A 21,676-nucleotide genomic window follows, 5' to 3' on the forward strand; every position below is an offset into this window, starting at 1 on the left:
AATGCACTTTAATCACATTTTAAAATTCATAATTTATAAGTTTTTTTATTTTAATTAAATTATTTAGTTATTTTAATCTTAATTTATAATTATTTTATTAAATTATAATTATTTTTACCAATATATTTTTTAATTATTTACTAGTTGTATCATACCTAAAATTCGGTGTGTAAACTAAATGTAACAAATTAGCTGAAAATGAGAGAGTAACATTATTTTTTACATTACTTAAATAAATTTCATATAACTCACATCAAAATTAAAATACTTAACAAACAAACCCTATCATAATTTATTAATTAATTTCCGTGCGCAAGAGCGGACGTGAGAGAGACATTGCTAGCCAATTTTAGCTATGAATTTTGATTTTATCAATAAAATTTTGAGTTGAAATAATAGTTTAATAAAATATAAATATCTATTGATTTGATATTTTAATATAAAATAAATTTTAATATAATATAATAAAAAAATAGATATTAAATTTAATATTTTTTTAAAAAAATAATAATAAAAATAGTAAAATAAAAAATCGCACTGAACCTTAAATAACCTTCCCCGCCGCCGTCGCTGTGAACTTGAATCCCTCTCCGCCGACTCCATCCCTACTCTCATCAGCTCAGATCTGATCTTTGCTGACTCACTCGAAAGGGAAAGGGAAAGGGTATGATTTCCTTCCCTTCCATACACAGCGCAACCGCCCCCGCCCCCGCCCCCGCCGCCCTCTTCCCCCGCCGCAATTCCCTACATTTGTCGTCGTTCTACCGTCCTCCTCCGCCCTCCACTCGTCGGCACGACCGTCTACTGGTCCGGTCAATCGACGCCGCTCAACCGTACGATCACGAGTCGCGCCTTTTGGACCGCCTCGACCAGTCATCGAAACTCAAAATCGCCATTATAGGGTTCGGAAACTACGGCCAATTCCTAGCGAAGGCGTTCGTCCGCCATGGCCACACGGTCTACGCCCACTCGCGCCGCGATTATCGCACAGTCGCCGAGCCCCTTGGCGTCGCCTTTTTCTCCGACGTCCACGATCTCTGCGAGCAGCACCCTGATGTCATTCTCCTATCCACCTCCATTATCTCAACTGAATCCGTCCTCCGATCGTTACCCCTTCAACGCCTCCGGCGGAACACCCTCTTCGTCGATGTCCTGTCGGTAAAGGAATTCCCCAAGAACATCTTCCTCCAAGTCCTTCCCGACCATTTCGACATTCTCTGCACTCACCCGATGTTCGGCCCTGAGAGTGGTAAAAACAGCTGGGAGAACTTACCGCTTGTTTTCGATAAGGTCAGGATTGGCGAGGAGGATTCCAGGGTAGACAGGGTTAAGAATTTCTTGGATATTTTCGAGAAGGAAGGCTGTGGAATGGTAGAGATGACGTGCGCCGAGCACGACAAGTACGCAGCTGGCTCGCAGTTCATTACCCACACCATGGGCAGGATTCTTGAGAAGTTGCAGCTAGAGACTACTCCCATCAACACTAAGGGGTATGAGACTCTGCTGAAATTGGTGGAGAATACAGCCAGTGATAGTTTCGACTTGTATTACGGGCTTTTTATGTATAACAAGAATGCAATGGAGCAATTGGAGAGGCTTGATTTGGCATTTGAATCCTTGAAGAAGGAGTTGTTCGGACACTTGCACGAAGTGTTGAGGAAGCAGCTTTTTGGGAAGTCGGAGGAGGGTGGCCTTCAAAGGCCAATGCTGGCGAAATTGCCTAAGAATGGAACTCCATTCTTGCCATCTCAATCTGAGGGTTTCGGAAGCAGTTAGGAGGAGGAGGAGGAGGAGGAGCTAGCTCTGCTTGTTAGGTAATCTCGAATCTTTCTTCGACCATGGTGCTCTTACGTTTTATCATAGTTTGTGTGGATGTGGTTAAATTATTTGCTGAGTTGATGAAATAGAATATGAACTCTGCCTTATGTTGACAGTAGCAAAATCTGAGTATAGGCTGAAGGAACACAATATTTATGTTATTTTATGCAGTAGATCGATGAAGTTGGAGTTGATTCAAATATACCTTATGCTGATAGTAGTAAAATCAGAGTATAGGCTGAAGGAACCAAAGATTTGTGCAGTAGGTCGATGAAGTTTAAGTTGGTTCAAATGGTCTAAATATACCTTAGTTGTATATATTGTTTAGAATAATTTGGTGAAGGAATGGATGTTGAGGGGAAGTTGGAAATTTTAAGGCTTGCCTGTTGGGATGACAACTACAGCCTTATGGACGGGTTTAATTTGTTTTCGGGTGGACTATTCATGAAGTGCTTGTTTACATGAATATGGTTAGAATCGTTTCTGTTTTCTTAGTTCAGTAAGAACAAAAAATTAAATAAACGAGTCCTGTAAGAGAGGCCTGTAAGGGATGGCCCGGTAGTGTGGGGAGTGAACTTGTGACCGTAAGGTCGTTGGTTCAAACCCATATGCTTCTAGGTCCACCTGCCACACATGGTTCGCCTAGTGTGACTTGTCTTGTTGAGCCTAATTTGCAGGGTATTAGATTCGGCCGAGGGTTACCCAGTGCGCATTTTCGGATAGTGGCTGCGAGTTCCCAAGTTATAGAAAAAAAAAATTAAATAAACTTACACAATTAAGGGCATTGCTTATTGACCGCAAACATGATCATATACTCCTTTTGTCATTTATCTATCTATTTGTTTGTTTTTTGTACGAAATTAATGACATTTGTGTAATATATTGTAAGTTCTAAGGATATTTTTAATGTTAGTAGAAAGTACAGTTACGGAAATGGATAGTTTGTTATTAGTATTGTGTGATATAAAGGTAATGACATTTGTGTAATATATATTGTAAATTGAAAGAGTTTGTAATGTTAGGTAGATAGTACAATTACTAAAAAAAAAAAAAAAATTGATAGATTGTTACGAGACGGACCAAAATAGAAAAATTGATAGATTGTTAAAGCATGGAGGGAAAGTAGTATTGAAAGTAGAAGTAATTTGATGTTTTTTTTTTTGTAATTTATTTATGTCTCTTTTCACACTATTTAACTTAGGTGTTTGGTCCCATATTTCTTTTGGAGTTTACAAACTTATTCTTTTTTCGTCCCATAACTAAGTATCTGTTTGCTTTTTGCACGTAGTTTTAAAAATATTAGTATTATATTGGGATATAGTAGGAATAAAGTAGTAATGACTAAAATAACTTTAATAGTATTGTATGATATAAAAGTAACGACATTTGTATAATATATTGTAAATTGTAAGGGTATTTGTAATGTTAGGTAGATAATACAGTTATTAAAAAAAATGGATATTTTGTTATAGGACGGACTAAAATGGAAAATTAGATAGTTTGTTTGGGACGGACTAAAACGAAAAATTAGATAGTTTGTTATGGGACGGAAGGAGTATAAAATTTGTAATTTCATACTTGGTAGTTTTTCTCTTTTCTTTGCATAAATTCTGATTCTTTTGTATAGTAATAAGTTACAATTCCATCCTGTTTGCTTATTTTTGTGTTAATTGAGGAAACAAACATGATTTTAAATTGTTTATGAACAACTTAAGAAATGAGCCCCAACACTTTACCAGAAATGAATATGAATGCAAACACGATTTGTTAGCAATTCATTTCTATCATGTTCTTTTAAACATTCATTGATACCCCTAATTTTCTTATTTGATTACTCATCTAGCATTGTTGGCCTTGTGAATATTTGTCTTTAACTAGCTGATTTTTTAGAGCATCTCCAACCACGTATTTATGGCGTTCACCATTTTTGCCGCCACGCTGCCCAAATCTAGAAATCTAGAGCCATTTCAAGCTCCAATTTTGGAGTTTGCTAAGTGCAACACCGTAAGCCATTTATTTTATTTTATTTTATTTTTTATTTTTTTAATTTTTAAAATAATAAATCTAATTTTTATTTTTTAAAATTTTATTTTAAATGATAAAAATAAAAAGTTGTTTAAAATAATAGGAAAAATTGAATATTTGAAGAATAATAGTGAAAAATAGAGTTATGGTTGAAGTAAAATAACTATATATTTGGAGTTAAAACCGGATAAATAGAGATGATGGATTGGAGATGGCTTAGGGTGTTTTACTATATAAGTTTTTCACGTACTTTTACTATTTCTCACCTTTTTATTATATATATATTTTTCTCTCTTTAAAAATATTAAATAAATGTTCATTTATATTTAAATATTATATTAAAAATTAACTTCTTATTATTTCCGACACCAAAGCATATCCAAACTCTCCCTTTTCACTGAGGATGTCAAATGGGACGGGCTAGCCCCGGACTTGCCTTGACCCATTCTTAATGGGACGGATTTGGGTTTAAAAAATTTGGTTCGAGGGGTGGGTTACGAATTTTACTAGATTATAATTTATTTATATTTTTATACAATATAAATTATATTATTTATTTAAAAAATTTTAAACATAAAATAGAACTTTAATTTTAAACTAAAATTTTATTCGCATTTGTTTATCCTACGATTTTCTTTATAATTGAGACTGGCTCACTGTCATCATTGCGGACTATTGTCAATATTTGATTATTTTTATTTTTAGAACTATAATTTTTGGTACTTCCGCATATCTTTTTTAGTATTAAATTATTTTTTAAAAAATTAATTTATTCTTTTATTAAAAAAAAAACAGGTTTGTCGGGTTTGGGGCGGGATAGGTTATGGGGCCAGGTTGATGCAGGACGGCGCGGGTCTTGGATTATAATATTTTCTAGCGGACGGGTCTCAGGCCCTGCAAAACTCGTCTCGAACCCGCCCCATTGACATCTCTATTTTTGACTGTATCGAAAGAGAGAGCATACACTATAGTCTATGCTTTGTTCTCCATGATTTTTTGTTTTAAGGAAAAGGTGTTTTCATTTCGAAAACGTTTGGGTTTTGTGTGTTTTGGATGAAACAACAAGAAAACAAAGAGTGAATATATATATATATATATACACACTGGTGCTCTATTAGGAATAGAAATAAGAACAGTGTGTTCTCCAATTTCCCTTAATCAAATGGGTAATTTATCGATATTTTATTTTTTCTATAATCCCCAATAGTTTTTAAAGTATGAATTTAAATATTTTACTAAGCAATTTTAAATTTAAAAATAAAATTAAAGACAATAAATTAAAATTAAAGCCAAAAAATTAGAATTTGAAATTTGAATTACAAAAAAATTTGAGATAGGTCGTTCTTGAATAAAATTAAAATTAAAATTAAAATATTAAGAAATATAAAAATAATAAATTTAAACCATTGATTCAAACATAAACCTACACTTGTTAAATCGAAATAGTTGAGATCGAAAATGACAAATACAATATAAAATTTTAACTTAAAAAAATGAAGTTTAATTTAACGTTTTGACAAATTAAAATTGGCGGTTTCAAACCTTAATAGGCGCATTGGACCTTTTTGAAAAAATCTACTTTACCCCTTGTGCTTAAATAAGCTAAAACTCTCGTGTCTAAGGTGTTTCTATTTATTTATTCAGTACAATATATTTAACCAATGTGTTTCTATTAAATTTTTTATTTTAATTTGAAATATTATATTTAAAATTGAATTTATTAAACAAGTTATGCATGTGTACAATCAATCATACAATATAATTAATTCAGGACTTGGATTAGATACTGATATGTTAATATTCAACCTATGCTGATACTTACCCTTCACTTCCACTGACCTCCATATCTACCTCACCCCCACCCCGCCTCAAACCTTACTGCCCTCCACCGCCTTTTTCTTCTTCAAAATTGGTCTCCCGATGCAGAAGATACGCACGTGGCACACCGGAGCAACATGTGTCCGCCAGGTAGATATCACCTAACAAATACATAAATTTTTTTTATTATTTTATTAATTGTTAAATTTGGACAATACCAAAATAAAAAATTGAAAAAAAATAATTTCACGTGTCTCCAAAGTGGCGCCTATCCTGCGGACATGTGTGCTCCGGTGTGCCACGCGTTCATTAACAAACCTTTATTTTTGTATAGAAAATGTTAATTTCCCTTATTTTAAGTAATGAACGCATGGCATACCGCTACACACGAGTCCGCCAAGTAGACGGCACTTAGTGGACATGTGGACTCGGTTGTTTTTTGCGGTTAAGGGGAAACAGTGGCCGATTTGGTGCGGCAACGGGAGTGTTAATTGGATCAGCTAGAATGACATCCTATTGAGTAGGCTTGGGGACCGGTTCGGTAGGCATGTTGGTAGGTTGCTCTGTTGTTGGTACAACAGTTTGAGTAGATTGTCCGAAAAATAATGCCTTAGCATCCAAGTTCAGCCCGAGAGCGGTCGGTTCAGATTGAGGATCAGCAGCACCTATAACAAAAACATAATTAGACTTGTACAAATTTTGACTTTTAAGGCGGCAAGAAAATGAGATGTACCAGTTGAGGGAGTTCGGAACAAGTGGTGCATCTCAGAACCAAATTTAGGTCCACCAGGATGGAGGCTAGATATTTCTCTCTTTCTTGCTTGTTGGTCGGGGAGACATTGGACGGAAAAGATTTGGGAATTGTCTTCTGTCTTTTTGGGGCACTTGAGCTTGTCCCGCATTCTTTCATGGACTTGCATTTTGAAGAAGGTGCTAGTGGATCAGCAGGTACTTTACCAGGAACAATGACTAAAGTGGGGAATAAAGTCCCCATACATTCGGCGATAGGGTGCCCAACTACCGCCCAAGTGAGTTCCCACCATTCTCGGAAGTCTTCGACAGTCTCTGAGACTAGTATGAAGGGGGTGTAGGAGTTGGACGTGATGTAAACGAAGAGCTGGTCGATGTAGGGATTTATTTGGTCTAATCGGGCCAAGCCGTGAAGGGTTATTGAGATAAAGTTTAGAGAAGAGACAGGTGTTACGGGTTAACTTCACTTCCTTGAAGTAATCGTGTGCTCTTTAGCAACTTCCCCGTCGGCTACTAAGACAGACTTCCAAGCTCGTCCAAGCATCACAAAAACCAGATGCTTTCTTGAGAGAAAAACTACTAGAGAGAGAATGTGTGAAGAGAAATGTTTTGATTGCCAAAACTTGGATAATACAAATGATAGTGGTGCATGTCCTTTTATAGGCCAAGGACTCCAAGAGACAACCCTAGATGATTTTATAGTGTACAACCTTCAAAGCCAAAAGTACAACAATCTAGAATGTTCTACCAACTACCTAGCTGAACCCAAAGGTCTCACCAAGTTCTACCATCTTCCGGAAGGATTCCGGAACATTCTGGGTCTAGCACATTCTAGTGAGTTTGAATGAAGTGTTTTGTATAATAAAAAGTACTAAGCATAGAAAAACCACCGCATCGCGACCGCTTGAAAGTCCGACCGTGACAACTCTCCCCCACAAAAGCCTTGACCTCCTCGTCAAGCACTCGCTCGGTACGCCTCAATGTGGTTCTTGAATTGCCATAGGTCTTGCTCTTTCACCCATGTCGTCTCGCTATCCGGCTCACCTTTCCACCAGATTAAGTACTCGGTCCAACGGGGTGTTCCTCGTTTGCCCATCACACGATCTGCCAATATCTTCGCAACATCCTTCTCGTAGGACATCGTTGTAGTCGATGGAGCGCGGTGTGACTCGTTCCGGGATGGGTCCTCCTCGTCTTTGTGGTACAGCTTCAACAAGCTCAAATGGAAGACCGGGTGTATCTTGAAGTCGTCGGGTAGGTTGAGTCGCTAGGATCGAGTGCCGACCTTCACCATCTCGAACGGTCCCTCGTACCTCCGTGTCAAGCCTTTGGCACTTGACGGATCGCCTTCACATTTCTCCCCAACATTCGGACCAATACTTGGTCCCCGACCTTGAACTCCCGTGGACGATGTTTGTCATCCGCCCACTTCTTCATTCGTTTGGCGGCCTTCGCCATGTACGCCCTTGCTATGTTGTGCTCCTCATATAATCCTTTAGTAAGTTTGTACGCCACCGGACTCGCACTATCGTATCCCCATGCCAACTCTTGAGGCGTCATCGGTTGTTGCCCCGTCACTAACTCAAAAGGACCTCGATTAGTAGACTCGCTACGCTGCAAGTTATACGAGAATTGTGCAACATCAAGTAAATGAGCCCAATCAGTTTGGTTGGAACTTACAAAGTGTCAGAGGTAGATCTCCAACAAATGGTTCATCCGCTCGGTTTGGCCGTCGGTTTGCGGGTGAAAGCTCGTCGAGAAGCGGAGGCTCGACCCCAAAAGCTTGAAAAGCTCTCTCCAAAACTTCTCGATGAAACGCAGGTGATGGTGACAAACTTTGGCACTCCTCAATACTTGATCACGTGCTTCTAGAATAGTCGAGTGGCTTCCTCAGCTTTGGAATCCTTCGTTGCTGGTATGAACGTCCCATACTTGGAAAACCTATCGATCACCGCCATGATTGATCCACACCCGTTTGACCTTTGCAACGCCGAGATGAAGTCCATCATCACACTATCCCATGGCTGCTCGGTAATTGGCAATGGCTCCAAAAGTCCCTCCGGTTTGGCTTTTTGTGGCAAACCAAGCACGTCCGCACGTAGACATTGATGTTGTCTTGCATGTTAGTCCAATAAAATGATTGCTCGACCAATGCCTTAATACGGTGAATTAGGTGTCCCGCCCATTTGGAGTCGTGGCACTCTCTAAGGATATCCCGCCGAAGTTTGTCCCACTGCGGCACGTATAATCGATCCCCGACCGTAAAGAGTATGTCATTCTCTTCCCAAAACTTCCTCATTTGACCTTCTTAGCCATCTCCATCAAGTTCGTGGCTAAGGAATCCTTGGCTAATCCCTCATTGATCCAATTGGCATGGTCTCCTTGCACTTGAGTGATCGATGCAAAGAAGGCCTTCCGACTAAGTGCATCCGCCATGACATTGGCGTTGCCCGGTTTGTACACCAACGTGTAGTCGAACTCTACCAACAAGTCTTGGCACTGTGCTTGCTTCGGGGTAATCTTCTTTTGATTTTGAAAGTAACTCGTCGCTGCGTTATCCGTCTTGATCACAAAGTGACTCCCGAGCAAGTAGTGCCTTCACGTCCAAAGACAATGGATGATCGCAACATCTCCTTGTCATGGACTGGGTACCTCTGTTCCATGTCATTGAGTTTCCGAGACTCATATGCCACGGGATGCCCATCTTGCATCAACACCCATCCGATAGCATAGTCTGAGGCATCTGTGTGAAGCTCGAACGGCTTCGAGTAATCCGGGAGGCTAAATACCGGGTCCTCCACGATCGCCGCCTTCAAGTTCTCGAAAGATGCTTGGCACTTGTCGCTCCACTCCCAAGAAACTTTATTCTTCAACGAATTCTTCAACGGCGTCGCCTTCGCCGAGTATCCCGCAATGAATCGACAATAGTAGTTCACCAACCCAAGGAACGACCGAAGCTTGAAAACATTTTTAGGGGTTCCCACTCGACGATCGCCCACACTTTCTTCGTGTTCATTAGGATTTCGCCTTGCTTCACCTTGTGCCCAAGGAACATCACCTCCGTTTGGGCAAACGAACACTTCTCCAACTTCACGTGTAGCTCGCTCTCCCGCAAGGCTTGGAACACCAACCGCAAGTGCTCGGCATGCTCGTTCAAGGACTCGCTATAGATAACTATGTCATCCAAATACACCACAACAAACTTATCCAAGAACGGGTGAAATATCTTATTCATTAAGGTGCAAAATGTAGCGGGTGCATTAGTTAGGGCAAAGGGCATAACCAAAAACTCAAATAAGCCGTACCTCGTCATGTAAGTCATCTTCGGCTCGTCACCTTCTGCAATTTGGACTTGCCAATATCCGGATCGCAAGTCCAATTAAATTTAAATTGGCAACACATTCTCATAGAGATAATATCTCAATATACATAATTACTACATGTTCCCAAAAATATATTACCAATATCACAATAATGGCAATACATTTTCAAAAGAATATATTTTCAAGATTGTAATTAATGGTAGTATATTCTCATAAGGCAATGTAAGCAATAATGGCAATGCTTATGATGTAAGCGATGACATCATCGCATGTGATGTAAACAATGATGTCAATGTTTATGATGTAAGTAATGACATCATCACATGTTTTCAATCATTTTTATTTGTATAACCGTTAAGCTTGGGTCGATAGGTCTCCATGCTTCATCTTTGTTTATATTCTTCATTTCGATCTCTCGGATTGAACCGAAAAATTGATTTTGAAGTTTACGGGCTCGGATTCGGGTAATTGGTCTAAGTGGTTCGGGAGGCCTTTGTACGTCCACGTCAGTGATGAAGGGTTTTGTTACGTGGATAAGGTGACAAATGAAGTAATGATTACTGAACCGGCAACCTCAAAACAAGAAACGACACTATTTTAGTAGTCATGTCTTGCGACAATCGAGATATAACTGTTGAAATTAGAATGGGGAGCGGCAAGTTATTGAGCCATAATTTTGAATTACAGATGCGACTCATTGGGAGACAGGCCCAAAGTTAGTCTGGCCCGAAAAGGGCTTGGCCGAATTAGTGGCGGGCCTAGGCAGTCGAACTTGAAGGGAAACCCAAGCGACCGAACATCAAGCGTTAGTATGAGTAACCGAAATATTTATTGTTTCAGTGAGATCAGAGGGTCAGAAATAGGAGCCGAATGCCAGGTGGTTTTGCAGCCGTTGTAACTGCTTTTTTGATTTCGAAGGCCATGACGCAGGGAACTTCCAACAGTTAAGTACACGATCAAAGTAACAGAACATGCAAAGGTTAAGAGCGCTTCCGAGGGGGCGCCTATTTAAAGTCATTCCAATAACAACCACAAATCATCTTCAACTCATCAAAATTTCACAAGAAATTCATTGGGATCATCATTTTATTTTATTGTATATTTTTATTTACTCATTTTTATCATTAGTGCGGGTACTTAAAAACTCATCATCTCAAGTCCAAAATATCAAATTCGATATTAATCCAATTTTACTTTTTTTATTTGTTGAGAATCGTACCCACAAATTTAATATAAAATATTTTAAAAAATACTTTAAAAGTATATACAAATAAAAATAATTAAAAAATTATTAACATATTTTATATATAAACTTTTATCTTTATAACTAATACAATAAATATATAAATATCATTAAACATTATTCACATATTTAAGAAAAATTAAAGTAATAGTATTTAAAATAATAAAAAGAATAATTTAGACTAAATACTTAGGGCGTGTTTCTTTAAGGGAGTTTGGAGAAAGTTGGGTTTGAGTTTGGTTTTTATTTGAATTTTGAGATAGTTTGAATTTTGTTGTTTCTTTTGTGTTTGGGTTTGGTTGGGGTTTGGGGAGTTTTGATATGTATTAATTTGATGGATAATGAATAAAATAATATAAATGTGTATTAAATTTAATTTATAAAATTTATATTGTATAATTTGATTATGAATGTATATTATACCCAACATATATATATTTAAAATTTTATTTATTTATATTATAGAAAATTTTATTTTCTATAAAATGACATATATATTGTATATATTTTTTGCATTTAATTATAATAAATATTAAATAAAATTTTAAATTTGAAAAAAAAAAGGAAAAAAAATAAACAGGTTTGGCACCCATTTTACTGTGTGCACAGCAAGTGCACATAGGCATGTCAAATGGGGCGGGTTAGCCCCGGACCCGCTCTTAATGGGGTGGGGTTCGGGTCTAAATAATATGTTTCGGGGCGGATTGTGAATTTAAAATTTTAAACCCAGCCGGGTTCGAGGCGGGTTGCGGGTTTTACTAAAAATCCGCCCCAACCCAGATCCGAACTCGGATTTTTTAAAAAATTATTATAATTAATATATATGTACATTTATATAATAAAAATATATTATTTATTTACTTAAATAATTTTAAATATAAAATTCAATTAGTCGCCTGCTCCAAATAACTTTTTAAAATTATTATACCTAATATATGCATATTTATATAATAAAAATATATTATCTATTTATTTATCTTATTTTTATAGATCAATATTTGATTGTTTTTACGCAAATCGAAATTGTCCACCAATTCACAAACAAAGGTGTGCTATCCTTAACATAATTCAAAACATGTAGAACAACGGAATTCAACAAATAAATTATGATATTCAAAACATAGTTCAAAAACAGGTACTGCAATGTAGAATTGTTGTAATTATGACAACTTCTATAGAAAATTTTGGACACAAGATGCTTCATATTTTTGTCTCTATAGAAAGGACTGTAATGAGCCACTCCATGCTCACGAACTGCTGCCCTTGAACTATAGCTTCCCCAGGTTGTGATCTAGTTAATGGTCGTCTTGTGAACATTGGTTGTTTATAATGTTTCGGGACCCTATCCATACGTGGTGGTGGTGGTGGTTCTAGTGCTGAGACAGTTGGGAGGATGCGGGTTGCTCCCGTGTTATGTAATTGCTCCCACATATATGGTCCCTACACAATCATTAGATAATTAATAGTGTTAGTATGTAAACAATTCATTAATAAATGTATATACTTGTTGGCTTTGAGTCTTGTTGCAGTTTACAAGGTTTTTTTTTTCCTTTCGTGGCCTGCCTCGACGTTTTGGTTGGATCGTAATAATGGATTCTTGTGTGGGAATTACCCCAAGTTGAGTAACTAGAACAGTGGTACTTGATCTGGTGGCTTTCCTTGCTGGAGCTCCTTGAATTCGCGTCTACGAATAATGTAATATAGATTCAACTTACTTCGTAAGAGAAATGACATATATTATGTATTGTGTTAGGTTGTACTTACAGACATCCGTCGTGGCCTATGCTATAGATATTGTCGTGGTGTCTTCCCTAACCACATATATGTACAAAGAAGAGTCAATGCATGATTGTATATCACAAATATAATACAACAACTACACACTTCTATAGTTCATACCATTGGTGATGATTCCTCAAGCCGACAGTTTTCAAGTGACTGTGGACACTTTCTAACATTTTGTCCAGAGTTTGCACATCCCCTGAAATGAACAGTCGTTTGATTTTTCTTTAACATTAAAGTTTCAACCTTCTTTCTTGTTTTTTTCATAGGTTCATCCCGTTCTCTTCGCCTCGATGAGGTAGGTCTCCCAATCGATCTCATTTCCATTGGAGGTTTAGGTGGATTAAACCCTGTTACCTCCCAAAACATGCCACTGGTGATTTTTCTTTAACATTAAAGTTCTAGCCTTCTTTCTTGTTTTTCTCATAGGTTCATCCCGTTCTCTTTGCCTCGATGAGGTAGGTCTCCCAATCGATCTCATTCTATTGGGGGTTTAGGTAGATCAAACTCTGTTACCTCCTAAAACATGCCACTGGTGATAACCATTATAGCAAGAGCATATACCTTAATGTATGTCTCCGCAAAGTATTACTTATCAACATAGTTTTGAATCTCTTCTCGTTTGTTAGAGATGGTGGAGATGACATGTTTGTAAGGAATTCCAATTACTTGCCACTGTTGCATGTGCAAGTTCTTTCCCGAAGATTAATAGCATGTTGGCTCCCATCGAAGCAAGAAATCTCATAATGCGTATTATAAGACTTGATAGGAATGCAGTCAGATACCCTCCGAGCATTTCTCTCCAGCAACTTCAATGCATTTGGACAGAACCACAAATTTGTATCAAATTGACAGAATCAAGGGATGGAGGACCAAAATAGAACAATAAAGTATTGCAAATATAGGGCCAAGGTTCGAATCGAAACATTTGGAGTTTTCCGACAACGGTACTCCACAAGAAGAATATTATATGAAATTAAAGTGAAAAATGATGTGCCCCAAAGTCGATTCTTTTTTCCTTGATCTTGCCTTTGCCCTTATCCTCAGCGTTGCTCATATCATCAACAACATAAAAAAGCACAAGATCATAGTTACGTTTGTTCCTCCGAAAACAAAAGCCTCAAATTCAGACCTTTTTGGAAGATTGACGAGAGAGACAAACTCCCCGGTTGAATGCGATCAATTTTTTATAAACTTCCTCCACTTGAATGCGATAAATTTTTTTAAGTTCACCGTCAGTGAGTTAGAGCTTTTGTGATGGGTTAAATTGCAATTTCACACGGGGATCAAATCGCAATTTAATTTATATATATTAATATTTTAATTTAATCACCCAATAAAACAATGCCGCGTGAATTTCGTGTACGAGAGCGCGTGGTTCAACTGTCACATGACAATGATGCGTGGCGGGAGGATATAAATGGGTAGTGCGGGATTTATTTTGTCAGGGCGATAGATTGAGGACAAAAGTGATAATGGAGTTTATGTGCGTGATATTTATTGCAATTTACTCCCTCTTCTTGAATTGTCCACAAATTTAGAAAGATTATAATTAATAAATAATAATAAATTATAATAATAATTTTTTTTATTGTATAATACAAATAATTATAAATTAAAATTAAAATTAAAAAAAATAATTAATTAATTACAAACATATTCAATTCAAAAATATTCTTTTTACTATTTTTATATTTCTCATTTCAAAGTATTATTTCTCATTTTATAAAAAGTAATTATACAATAATATTAAAGTACATTTAACTTTAACTTAAATTACAAACATACTATTACACATACAATTACTTTATATATAAAGACAAATAACAAAAATGTCAAATTTTTACGCACTTTCATCGATTAATGAAATACTATCATTCTTTAATCTGCTACAAAACTCCAAACGATCCTCTAATTTGGGACGGAGGAAGTTTAAATTTTAAAATGCATTAATGTATATTATTATTTTTTAAAAAAAAAAAATAAAACAAATTATGAATGGATTGAAAATACAAACAAATGTGAGACTAATAAGTATAAATAGTAATGGCAATGAGTCGGGTATGAATCAGATTCAGTCGGACCTGAGTTCTGACCCAAATACTTTAAAAATTGCAGGTTGCCCCTTGTACTTAAAAAAAATATTGTATGAAACTCTACGGTCATGAAACTCCCTTTTTCAGTAATAAGAAGATGATTTCCTATCTATGCATAATGAAGATGTTTCATGCAATATTTTTTAAATATAAAAAGACGTCATGCAATTTTTTAAAGTAAATAGAGAATTTACGATGAGTTTCGAAACTATAGGGGTTTTATGCACATTTTTTAAAGTATAAATAACGCCATGAAATTTTTAAAATAAAAGGAACTTACGCCGAGTTCCGAAACCTTGACAATTTTCCCTAAATATAATCTATATTGTTAGAAGTATTTTATGGAGTATATAAATGATATACTCCCTCAATTCCTTAACAATCTATCTATTTTTTTATTTTGGTCCATCCTATTACAAAAGTATCAATTTCTTTTTGCAGTAATTACTGTATCCCAAATATTAGAAATATCTTTTTATATTACAGGTGACCGAGGGAGTATTAATGAAGTTCCGGTAAGGTTTGGATCCGCGTAGGTTCATTGACCCGAAATCGACCCGGACCAGACAAAAACACACCATACTTACCTATATTCGACCCGATATCCAAGAGCCAATCCCACGTCCCCCCCGTAGCGATTCGGGTATATCCGGACCCCTTTCGATCCCATGTAAATTATTTGACCTGTTTGGCCAAAACCTACGACGTTCTGTTTTTTTCTCGGAGCGGAGCAGCGAGTAGCGAGTGACTCTTGTCGGTCGGCCGGCCGAAGCTATGGTAAATCTGGTGTTTATGTTTGTTTATTTTTTGCTGGTCTGTTGATTTCAAGTTTGGGAAAATCTAGTTATGGATATCGTTCGATTTGTTTTGTGTTTTATTTTGTATGTTTCAGTCTGGCAGAAAAGAAACAGTTTTAGATTTGTCTAAGTTCGTCGACAAAGGTGTTCAAGTCAAGCTTACTGGTGGAAGGCAAGGTCAGCCAGCGTTTTCTAATATTTGGTTTATTTTCGCTATTTTTTGTTTTTCCGATTTCCAATTTATTGTTGTAATTTGAAGTTCCGCCAGGAGAGTTTTTGATACTTTGTTGAAAGGTTTCTCCGTTGGGCGATTTCGTCTTTACCTTGCCCCTTAGAACATTCTCTCCCTGAATGCGTAATGTGTAAATGGAAAGAGTGTTATTGATGAAAAAGTTGAACATCCGTCGATATAAAGTATTTGGGAATATTAAAGGTATCTAATTATTCCTGTTGTTAGACGAGTTAGATATTCCAATTTCCAATCGTGTTGAACTTCTCCAGTTCGATGTGATGTTCAAAACATACACTTTTGGTAAGTTATTGTAGCACCTATATATGTGTGTTTGATTTTACATTTTTACCACACCACTTATGCATATAGTAAGAATGGAAAATCTGAGTTCAAACTAGGAGAATGGGTACTTATTTACCATACATTAATTCAAACTCAACTATATACATAGGATATACTCGAATTTAATTATATGCACACAACTGGAAACCATCTTTCCGGATGTTTGTGTGTATATTAGCATATCAATTTTCCTGCTTGATGCTTATGATATTATCGAAGACATGCTATGATTTGTAGGATATATTTTCAATTATATGCATACAAATGGAAACCAGTTTTCCGAATGTTCGTGTGTATATTAGCATCATATCAGTTCGCCTTCTTGTTGCTTATGATATTGTCAAAGACATGCTATAATTTGTAGGATATACTCGAATTATAAATATCCATACAACTGGAAACCATTTTCCCGAATGTTCGTATGTATATTAGCATCATATCAGTTTGCCTTCTTGTTGCTCTTATGATATTATCGAAGACATGCTATGATTTGTAGGATATGCACAAATTTAATTATACGCACACGAACGGAAACCATTTTTCTGAATATTTGGTGTGTATATTAGCATATCAGTTTGCCTGCTTGTTGCATATGATAATATCGACGACATGCTATGATTTGTAATGTTAAAGTTAGTGCACTTCCAGATTGATTTATCTTCTTGATAAGTGTAAATGAAGTCACTGCTATGATGTTTACTTGATTTTTCTCTCAAATCTGGCTTTTTGTTCCCCACTTTATTCTATATTTTGATCTTATTTAGTTATTTTCATTTCTTTAACCTTTAAATTCCTAGTAGTATTTTGAAGATATTGCATGATCATTTGCGGTTTGGGGGAAAAAATAAACTTAACAACTGCCTGATGTTAAATTTTTCTTTGGATGTCTGATCTCTGATCTTCTACTCATTCTGGATGATATTTGAGCCATCAATATCTATGCCTTCACCAAACTGTATATGGAAGGCTCGGCTGCTAGCTAGTAGCTATATGGTCCATTCCATGTCTCTATTGTATTTTGGTTACAATCTTGCAGTTCTGTATATATTTCCCTTTGAATTCAACTTTTTGAATTTTGATTCTCTATTTTCTGAGCTATACAATGCAGCGCGAGATTCTGGATATGCATGACTAATTACTAAACCACTTTAGATAAATAAAATAATGATGCACTCTTATTTCCCTCATGACAATGGTTATTATGATAATCATATCAATGCGATATGGAAGAGCAGCTTATTAGAGCTAATTATCAATTATTGATTATCTGGCATCATAAAGATCAATGTGTCTGCGGCAGTGAGCATCCTTTATATTTATATGCCATATCAAAATACTGCACTGATATTCTGATTCTATAATCTGGTATAATAATTAAGGATTGTTTCTATTGTCCACTTTTTACTGAGCATAACTTTTCAAACTTAATTATTTTTCCTAACATGCCTTTAACCTTTTTACCTGAAGCTGTGTTAGCGTTTTTGTGTGAATACGATGACGTGCATCTGATTCCCTTCCATTCCAAGTTTCTGAAGGATATATATATATAATAAATTGAATCTTCAGTGATTGGGATTTGATTGTTAAAGTTGTGATTGTAATTCGCTTTTCTGGACATTCTTGTGTGTTGATCATTTATCTGCTGCTGCACAGGACATTATTCTCGTTATCTTTTGTTTAGTGCTTATGGCTAAAGTGCATGAATCGTTGCGTGAAATTCCTTTATTATGTTCCATGGTCCTTTAATATCTGTGTATTTATGTCAGTCACTGGAACACTGAAAGGGTATGATCAATTGCTGAATCTTGTTTTGGATGAAGCCGTAGAATTTCTTAGAGGTAAGCATACCATTGTCTCGGCTTCCTCATCACATTCTATATGTTACAAATTTATTTCATCTCCTGATGTAAATTAAGGACAAAGGCGATTATGCTGCATCTGTTGTTTTACATTACAATTCACATAAATTTTGCAGATCCAGAGGACCCACTGAAGACTACCGATCAAACCCGCCGCCTTGGGTTAATTGTATGTCTTAGTATGATAACCTTGTACATATTTCTTTGCATTATGTCTCCAAATTGTTTTGTAATTACGATCGAATCAATGGTATTGCCAAAGGTTTACATGTGATTTCATTCAGGTCTGCCGAGGAACTGCTGTGATGCTGGTGTCTCCAACTGATGGTACAGATGAAATTGCCAATCCATTTTTGCCTGATGGATCATAGACAGGATAGGATAGGATTGGATTGGATTGGATACCTTGTGCATCATCATCATCCTCATCACTCCTGGTTCTTAGGTACAGCTAAATCTGCTGAATCTTTTTCTTTTACTTTTCTCATATGTGGGTTATGTTATGACAGTTGAGTTGCCTTAAAACTAGGGGTGGAAATAGGCCAGGCGGCCTGTCAGGTGCCTATGACCTGGCCTATATCAAGCCTGGCCTGGCCTGTTCTATTTATTAGAAAGGCCAGGTTCCGATTTTTGTTAAAGCCTGTTTATATATACAGAATAGGCTTAGGCTTATGAAAAAGCCTATTTACTAAACAGGCCGGCCTGTTTAATAATAATATTATTATTATATAAAATTATTTTTTATTATTATAAAATAAGAATAGTTTTATATATAATAATGATATATAAAAAAAAAATTTAATTATAAATTTATTAAAAAAAAAACAAAAATAAAAATAATTTTTATCCCAATAAAAAATTTCAAATATGAACAACTACTGCACACATGTTCCTTTTTTTGTTTCTTTTATCATAATTCAAATATTATCCCGCTGTAAACTGAACAACAACTGTCCATATTCCTTTTCCACCGCTGTGGGTGACGTGAACTTGAAAAACTATGTTATTAATTTCTAAATATTTTTGTCGAATTTTTTAATATTGCTTCTGAGTTAGCGTTGCTTATTTCTTTGTTAGAACAATCAGCTTAATGACAATAGATTGATGTAAACTGTTTTTTTTTTTAATGTCATTATGCAGTAATTTCTATCGGCTTTTGTCTGGAGTTTGCAAGACTTATTCCCAATAATTATATATATATTTGAATGAATTGTAATATACGTTTTTTTGCAAATTATTAGTATAATATATTGTATTTTTATATGGCAATAAAAATGATTATTTTTGTCATTAAAAAACAGAATTTTTTATTTTTTTATATATAATATAAATAATTGTATCTGTTTTATTTTTTATTTATAGTACGAAATTTACAAAAAAAAATAAATAATAATAATAATAATAAATTATTATGTAGCCTTTTAAACAGGCTCGTAGGCCAGGCCAGGCTTTTAAAAAGGCCAGGCTCAGGCTTTAAAAATATTTTTTTTCAGGCTGGTAGGCCAGGCTCAGGCCATATCTTTTTAAGACAGGCCAAGCCTATTTAACCAAAGTCTGGCCTGGCCTGGCCTATTTCCACCCCTACTTAAAACTCTCCATCAACATTTACCACCTCTGATACAGATGCATTATAGAGCGAATTTGATTGATTGCCAAAGTGATTTAGTTTTATAATTAGTTGGGGTGTCGATTCGTGTTTTTGGGTCGTGTTCGTGTCGGGTTGAGCCACGAGGATAACAAAAAAACTGTCAACCTGAACCCGATTCTTACCTGAAACCCTAGATCCGAACACGACACGAATTCTTTCAGGTCGTATTCAGGTTGACCTGAATTAGTTTCAGGTTACCCGAAACCCGAACAAACCCGATACGAAACAGACCCGAAAATTTAAAAAAAAAAATTAAATTGACCTAAAAAATATCATTTTTATTTTAATTTTTATATTATTTTATATATAAAATAATATAAATATTATAAATTAAAATAATAATAATAAAAATTTTAGGTCAACCCGAAACACGATTCGAACACGACACGAATTTTTTTTGTTTCAGGTTCTGGTCATCCTGATTTTTTTCAAACCCGAAATATCCAAATCCGAACCTGAAAAATTTTAGGTCGAACGGGTTCGATTTTTCGGGTCGGGTTTACTTTGGACACCCCTAATAATTAGGGACTGAGTTCAGAATTAGTATTACAATTTAGTTCCATTTTTCTTTTTCTTTTTACTTTTTTTGTTGATCCTCTTTCTTTATTGGGTAAACTATATAACACTTATTTGTATTTTAGTAAAAATGCACAAAATACTTTATATTTTATTTATTGCGTGAAATCTCTTACTTTAATATAAAGTTTGCACGAAACACCCAAGACTTAAATTACGCAAATTTTATATAAATAAGAAACTTAAAATATCTTAAATGATTTTTTATTTTAATAAAATTAATAAATAAACAATTGATTAATCATTTATTTTTAAAGTTTTTGTAAAAATTAGATAATAATTTGTATCCAATTATAAAATATAGGATTTTACATTTTTTTTTTTTTTTTTTGTTTTTGTTTTCTTACAAAACTTGACGTTTAGACCCAAATATTAATTTTGGATAAGGAGATGATGTATTATATAATTTATCCTTTTTTATTTACCAATCCAATCTTGTTCTCATTAGCTGGTCTACCGCAATATAGAATTCCTTGTTATGAACTCTTTGGAACGTGTTTCATTACCTTGTATTGGTGTTAGTGTTACTATGCACTCCCTTCGTCCCAAACATTTTGCACTATTATTTTTTTTATTTGTTCCAAATTTACCACAATATTTTTAAATTTTAGAAATAATTAATAATATTTATATATATATATTAATATACATTTTACTTTATTCTATTACATCACTTAAATAAAAAAATAAATAATTATATAATTATATGTTGCACAGTGTTTAGGACTGAGGGAGGGAGTACTTTGCACGGTTATTATGCTTTTTATGTTTAATGCCTTGTTGGTTTTGTGAATTATATTTTGGGATTTGAATAATTTAGTATATAAATTGAAATAATTTAATGTGATATCAATACATGTTCGTGTGATATTTAAATATAAAATTATATTTTACTATATAAAAAGTAAAAGATAAATATTTACTTTAAGGTTCTTTAGAGGAAAAAAATAAACTAATAAATAGTATAATTTCCGTTGAAAATTAAAAAAAAAAAAAAAAAAAAAGTCCAAACTTGCTTAAATATGTAATTTATTAATAATAAGTTATGATATTATTTTATTATTTTTTAATTGTTGATTTTTAAAATATGAATTAATATATATAATTTAAAAAATTTACAATATGTATATAAATATTTGAAGATATACCATATGAATATTAGATAATAAAGGTTTATATAATAAAGATAAATAATTAAAATATAGTATTTATCTATTATAAGTAGTAACGTAAATTAGTTTTATAAAAAATATTGAGTTTTAATTGTAGATAAAAGTATTTGTTTATTTGTAATATATAAAAATAAAAAAGTTTTGAGTAACCTCTATGTATAAAAAGTTAAAAATATAATTAAATTAATTTATATT

General features: G+C 34.8%; 2 protein-coding genes across 5 annotated transcripts; both read left to right on the top strand.

Annotated features, from left to right (window-relative positions):
• Nucleotides 1–565: 565 nt before the first annotated feature.
• On the top strand, nt 566–15,454 carry LOC127239711 (arogenate dehydrogenase 2, chloroplastic-like). 3 transcript variants are annotated; one of them, XM_051257990.1, is made up of 2 exons: nt 566–1,814; nt 15,342–15,454. In XM_051257990.1, the coding sequence occupies exon 1, from the start codon at nt 667–669 to the stop codon at nt 1,774–1,776; it is 1,110 nt and encodes a 369-aa protein (XP_051113947.1). In that variant the 5' UTR covers nt 566–666; the 3' UTR covers nt 1,777–1,814; nt 15,342–15,454. The 3 variants fall into 3 exon arrangements, with proteins under 3 accessions (XP_051113947.1, XP_051113946.1, XP_051113945.1); XM_051257989.1 differs by lacking the exon at nt 15,342–15,454 and adding an exon at nt 2,496–2,713; XM_051257988.1 differs by lacking the exon at nt 15,342–15,454 and adding an exon at nt 4,639–4,934 and having other exon boundaries at nt 567–1,814.
• A 31-nt stretch (nt 15,455–15,485) lies between these two features.
• Nucleotides 15,486–19,762, top strand: LOC127239712 (sm-like protein LSM7). Of its 2 annotated transcripts, XR_007836218.1 has the most exons (6): nt 15,486–15,632; nt 15,748–15,829; nt 17,993–18,064; nt 18,202–18,254; nt 18,370–18,530; nt 19,226–19,762. XR_007836218.1 is itself a non-coding variant. In XM_051257991.1 (5 exons), the coding sequence occupies exons 1-5, from the start codon at nt 15,630–15,632 to the stop codon at nt 18,454–18,456; spliced, it is 297 nt and encodes a 98-aa protein (XP_051113948.1). In that variant the 5' UTR covers nt 15,487–15,629; the 3' UTR covers nt 18,457–18,593. The 2 variants fall into 2 exon arrangements, 1 of the variants encoding a protein (XP_051113948.1); XM_051257991.1 differs by lacking the exon at nt 19,226–19,762 and having other exon boundaries at nt 15,487–15,632; nt 18,370–18,593.
• The last annotated feature ends 1,914 nt before the right edge of the window (nt 19,763–21,676 follow it).

Source organism: Andrographis paniculata, unplaced genomic scaffold (assembly GCF_009805555.1).
Source record: "Andrographis paniculata isolate CXL003 unplaced genomic scaffold, ASM980555v1 Contig78END, whole genome shotgun sequence".
NCBI classification, from domain to species: domain Eukaryota; kingdom Viridiplantae; phylum Streptophyta; class Magnoliopsida; order Lamiales; family Acanthaceae; genus Andrographis; species Andrographis paniculata.

Bases quoted from the DNA above. Each gene is read 5' to 3' on its own strand.
- LOC127239711 (XM_051257990.1), top strand. From the start codon at position 667: ATGATTTCCTTCCCTTCCATACACAGCGCAACCGCCCCCGCCCCCGCC.
- LOC127239712 (XM_051257991.1), top strand. The intron at 15,830-17,992 runs GTCAGCCAGCGT...TATTTATGTCAG, and splicing joins GCTTACTGGTGGAAGGCAAG to TCACTGGAACACTGAAAGGG. The intron at 18,255-18,369 runs GTATGTCTTAGT...GATTTCATTCAG, and splicing joins CCCGCCGCCTTGGGTTAATT to GTCTGCCGAGGAACTGCTGT.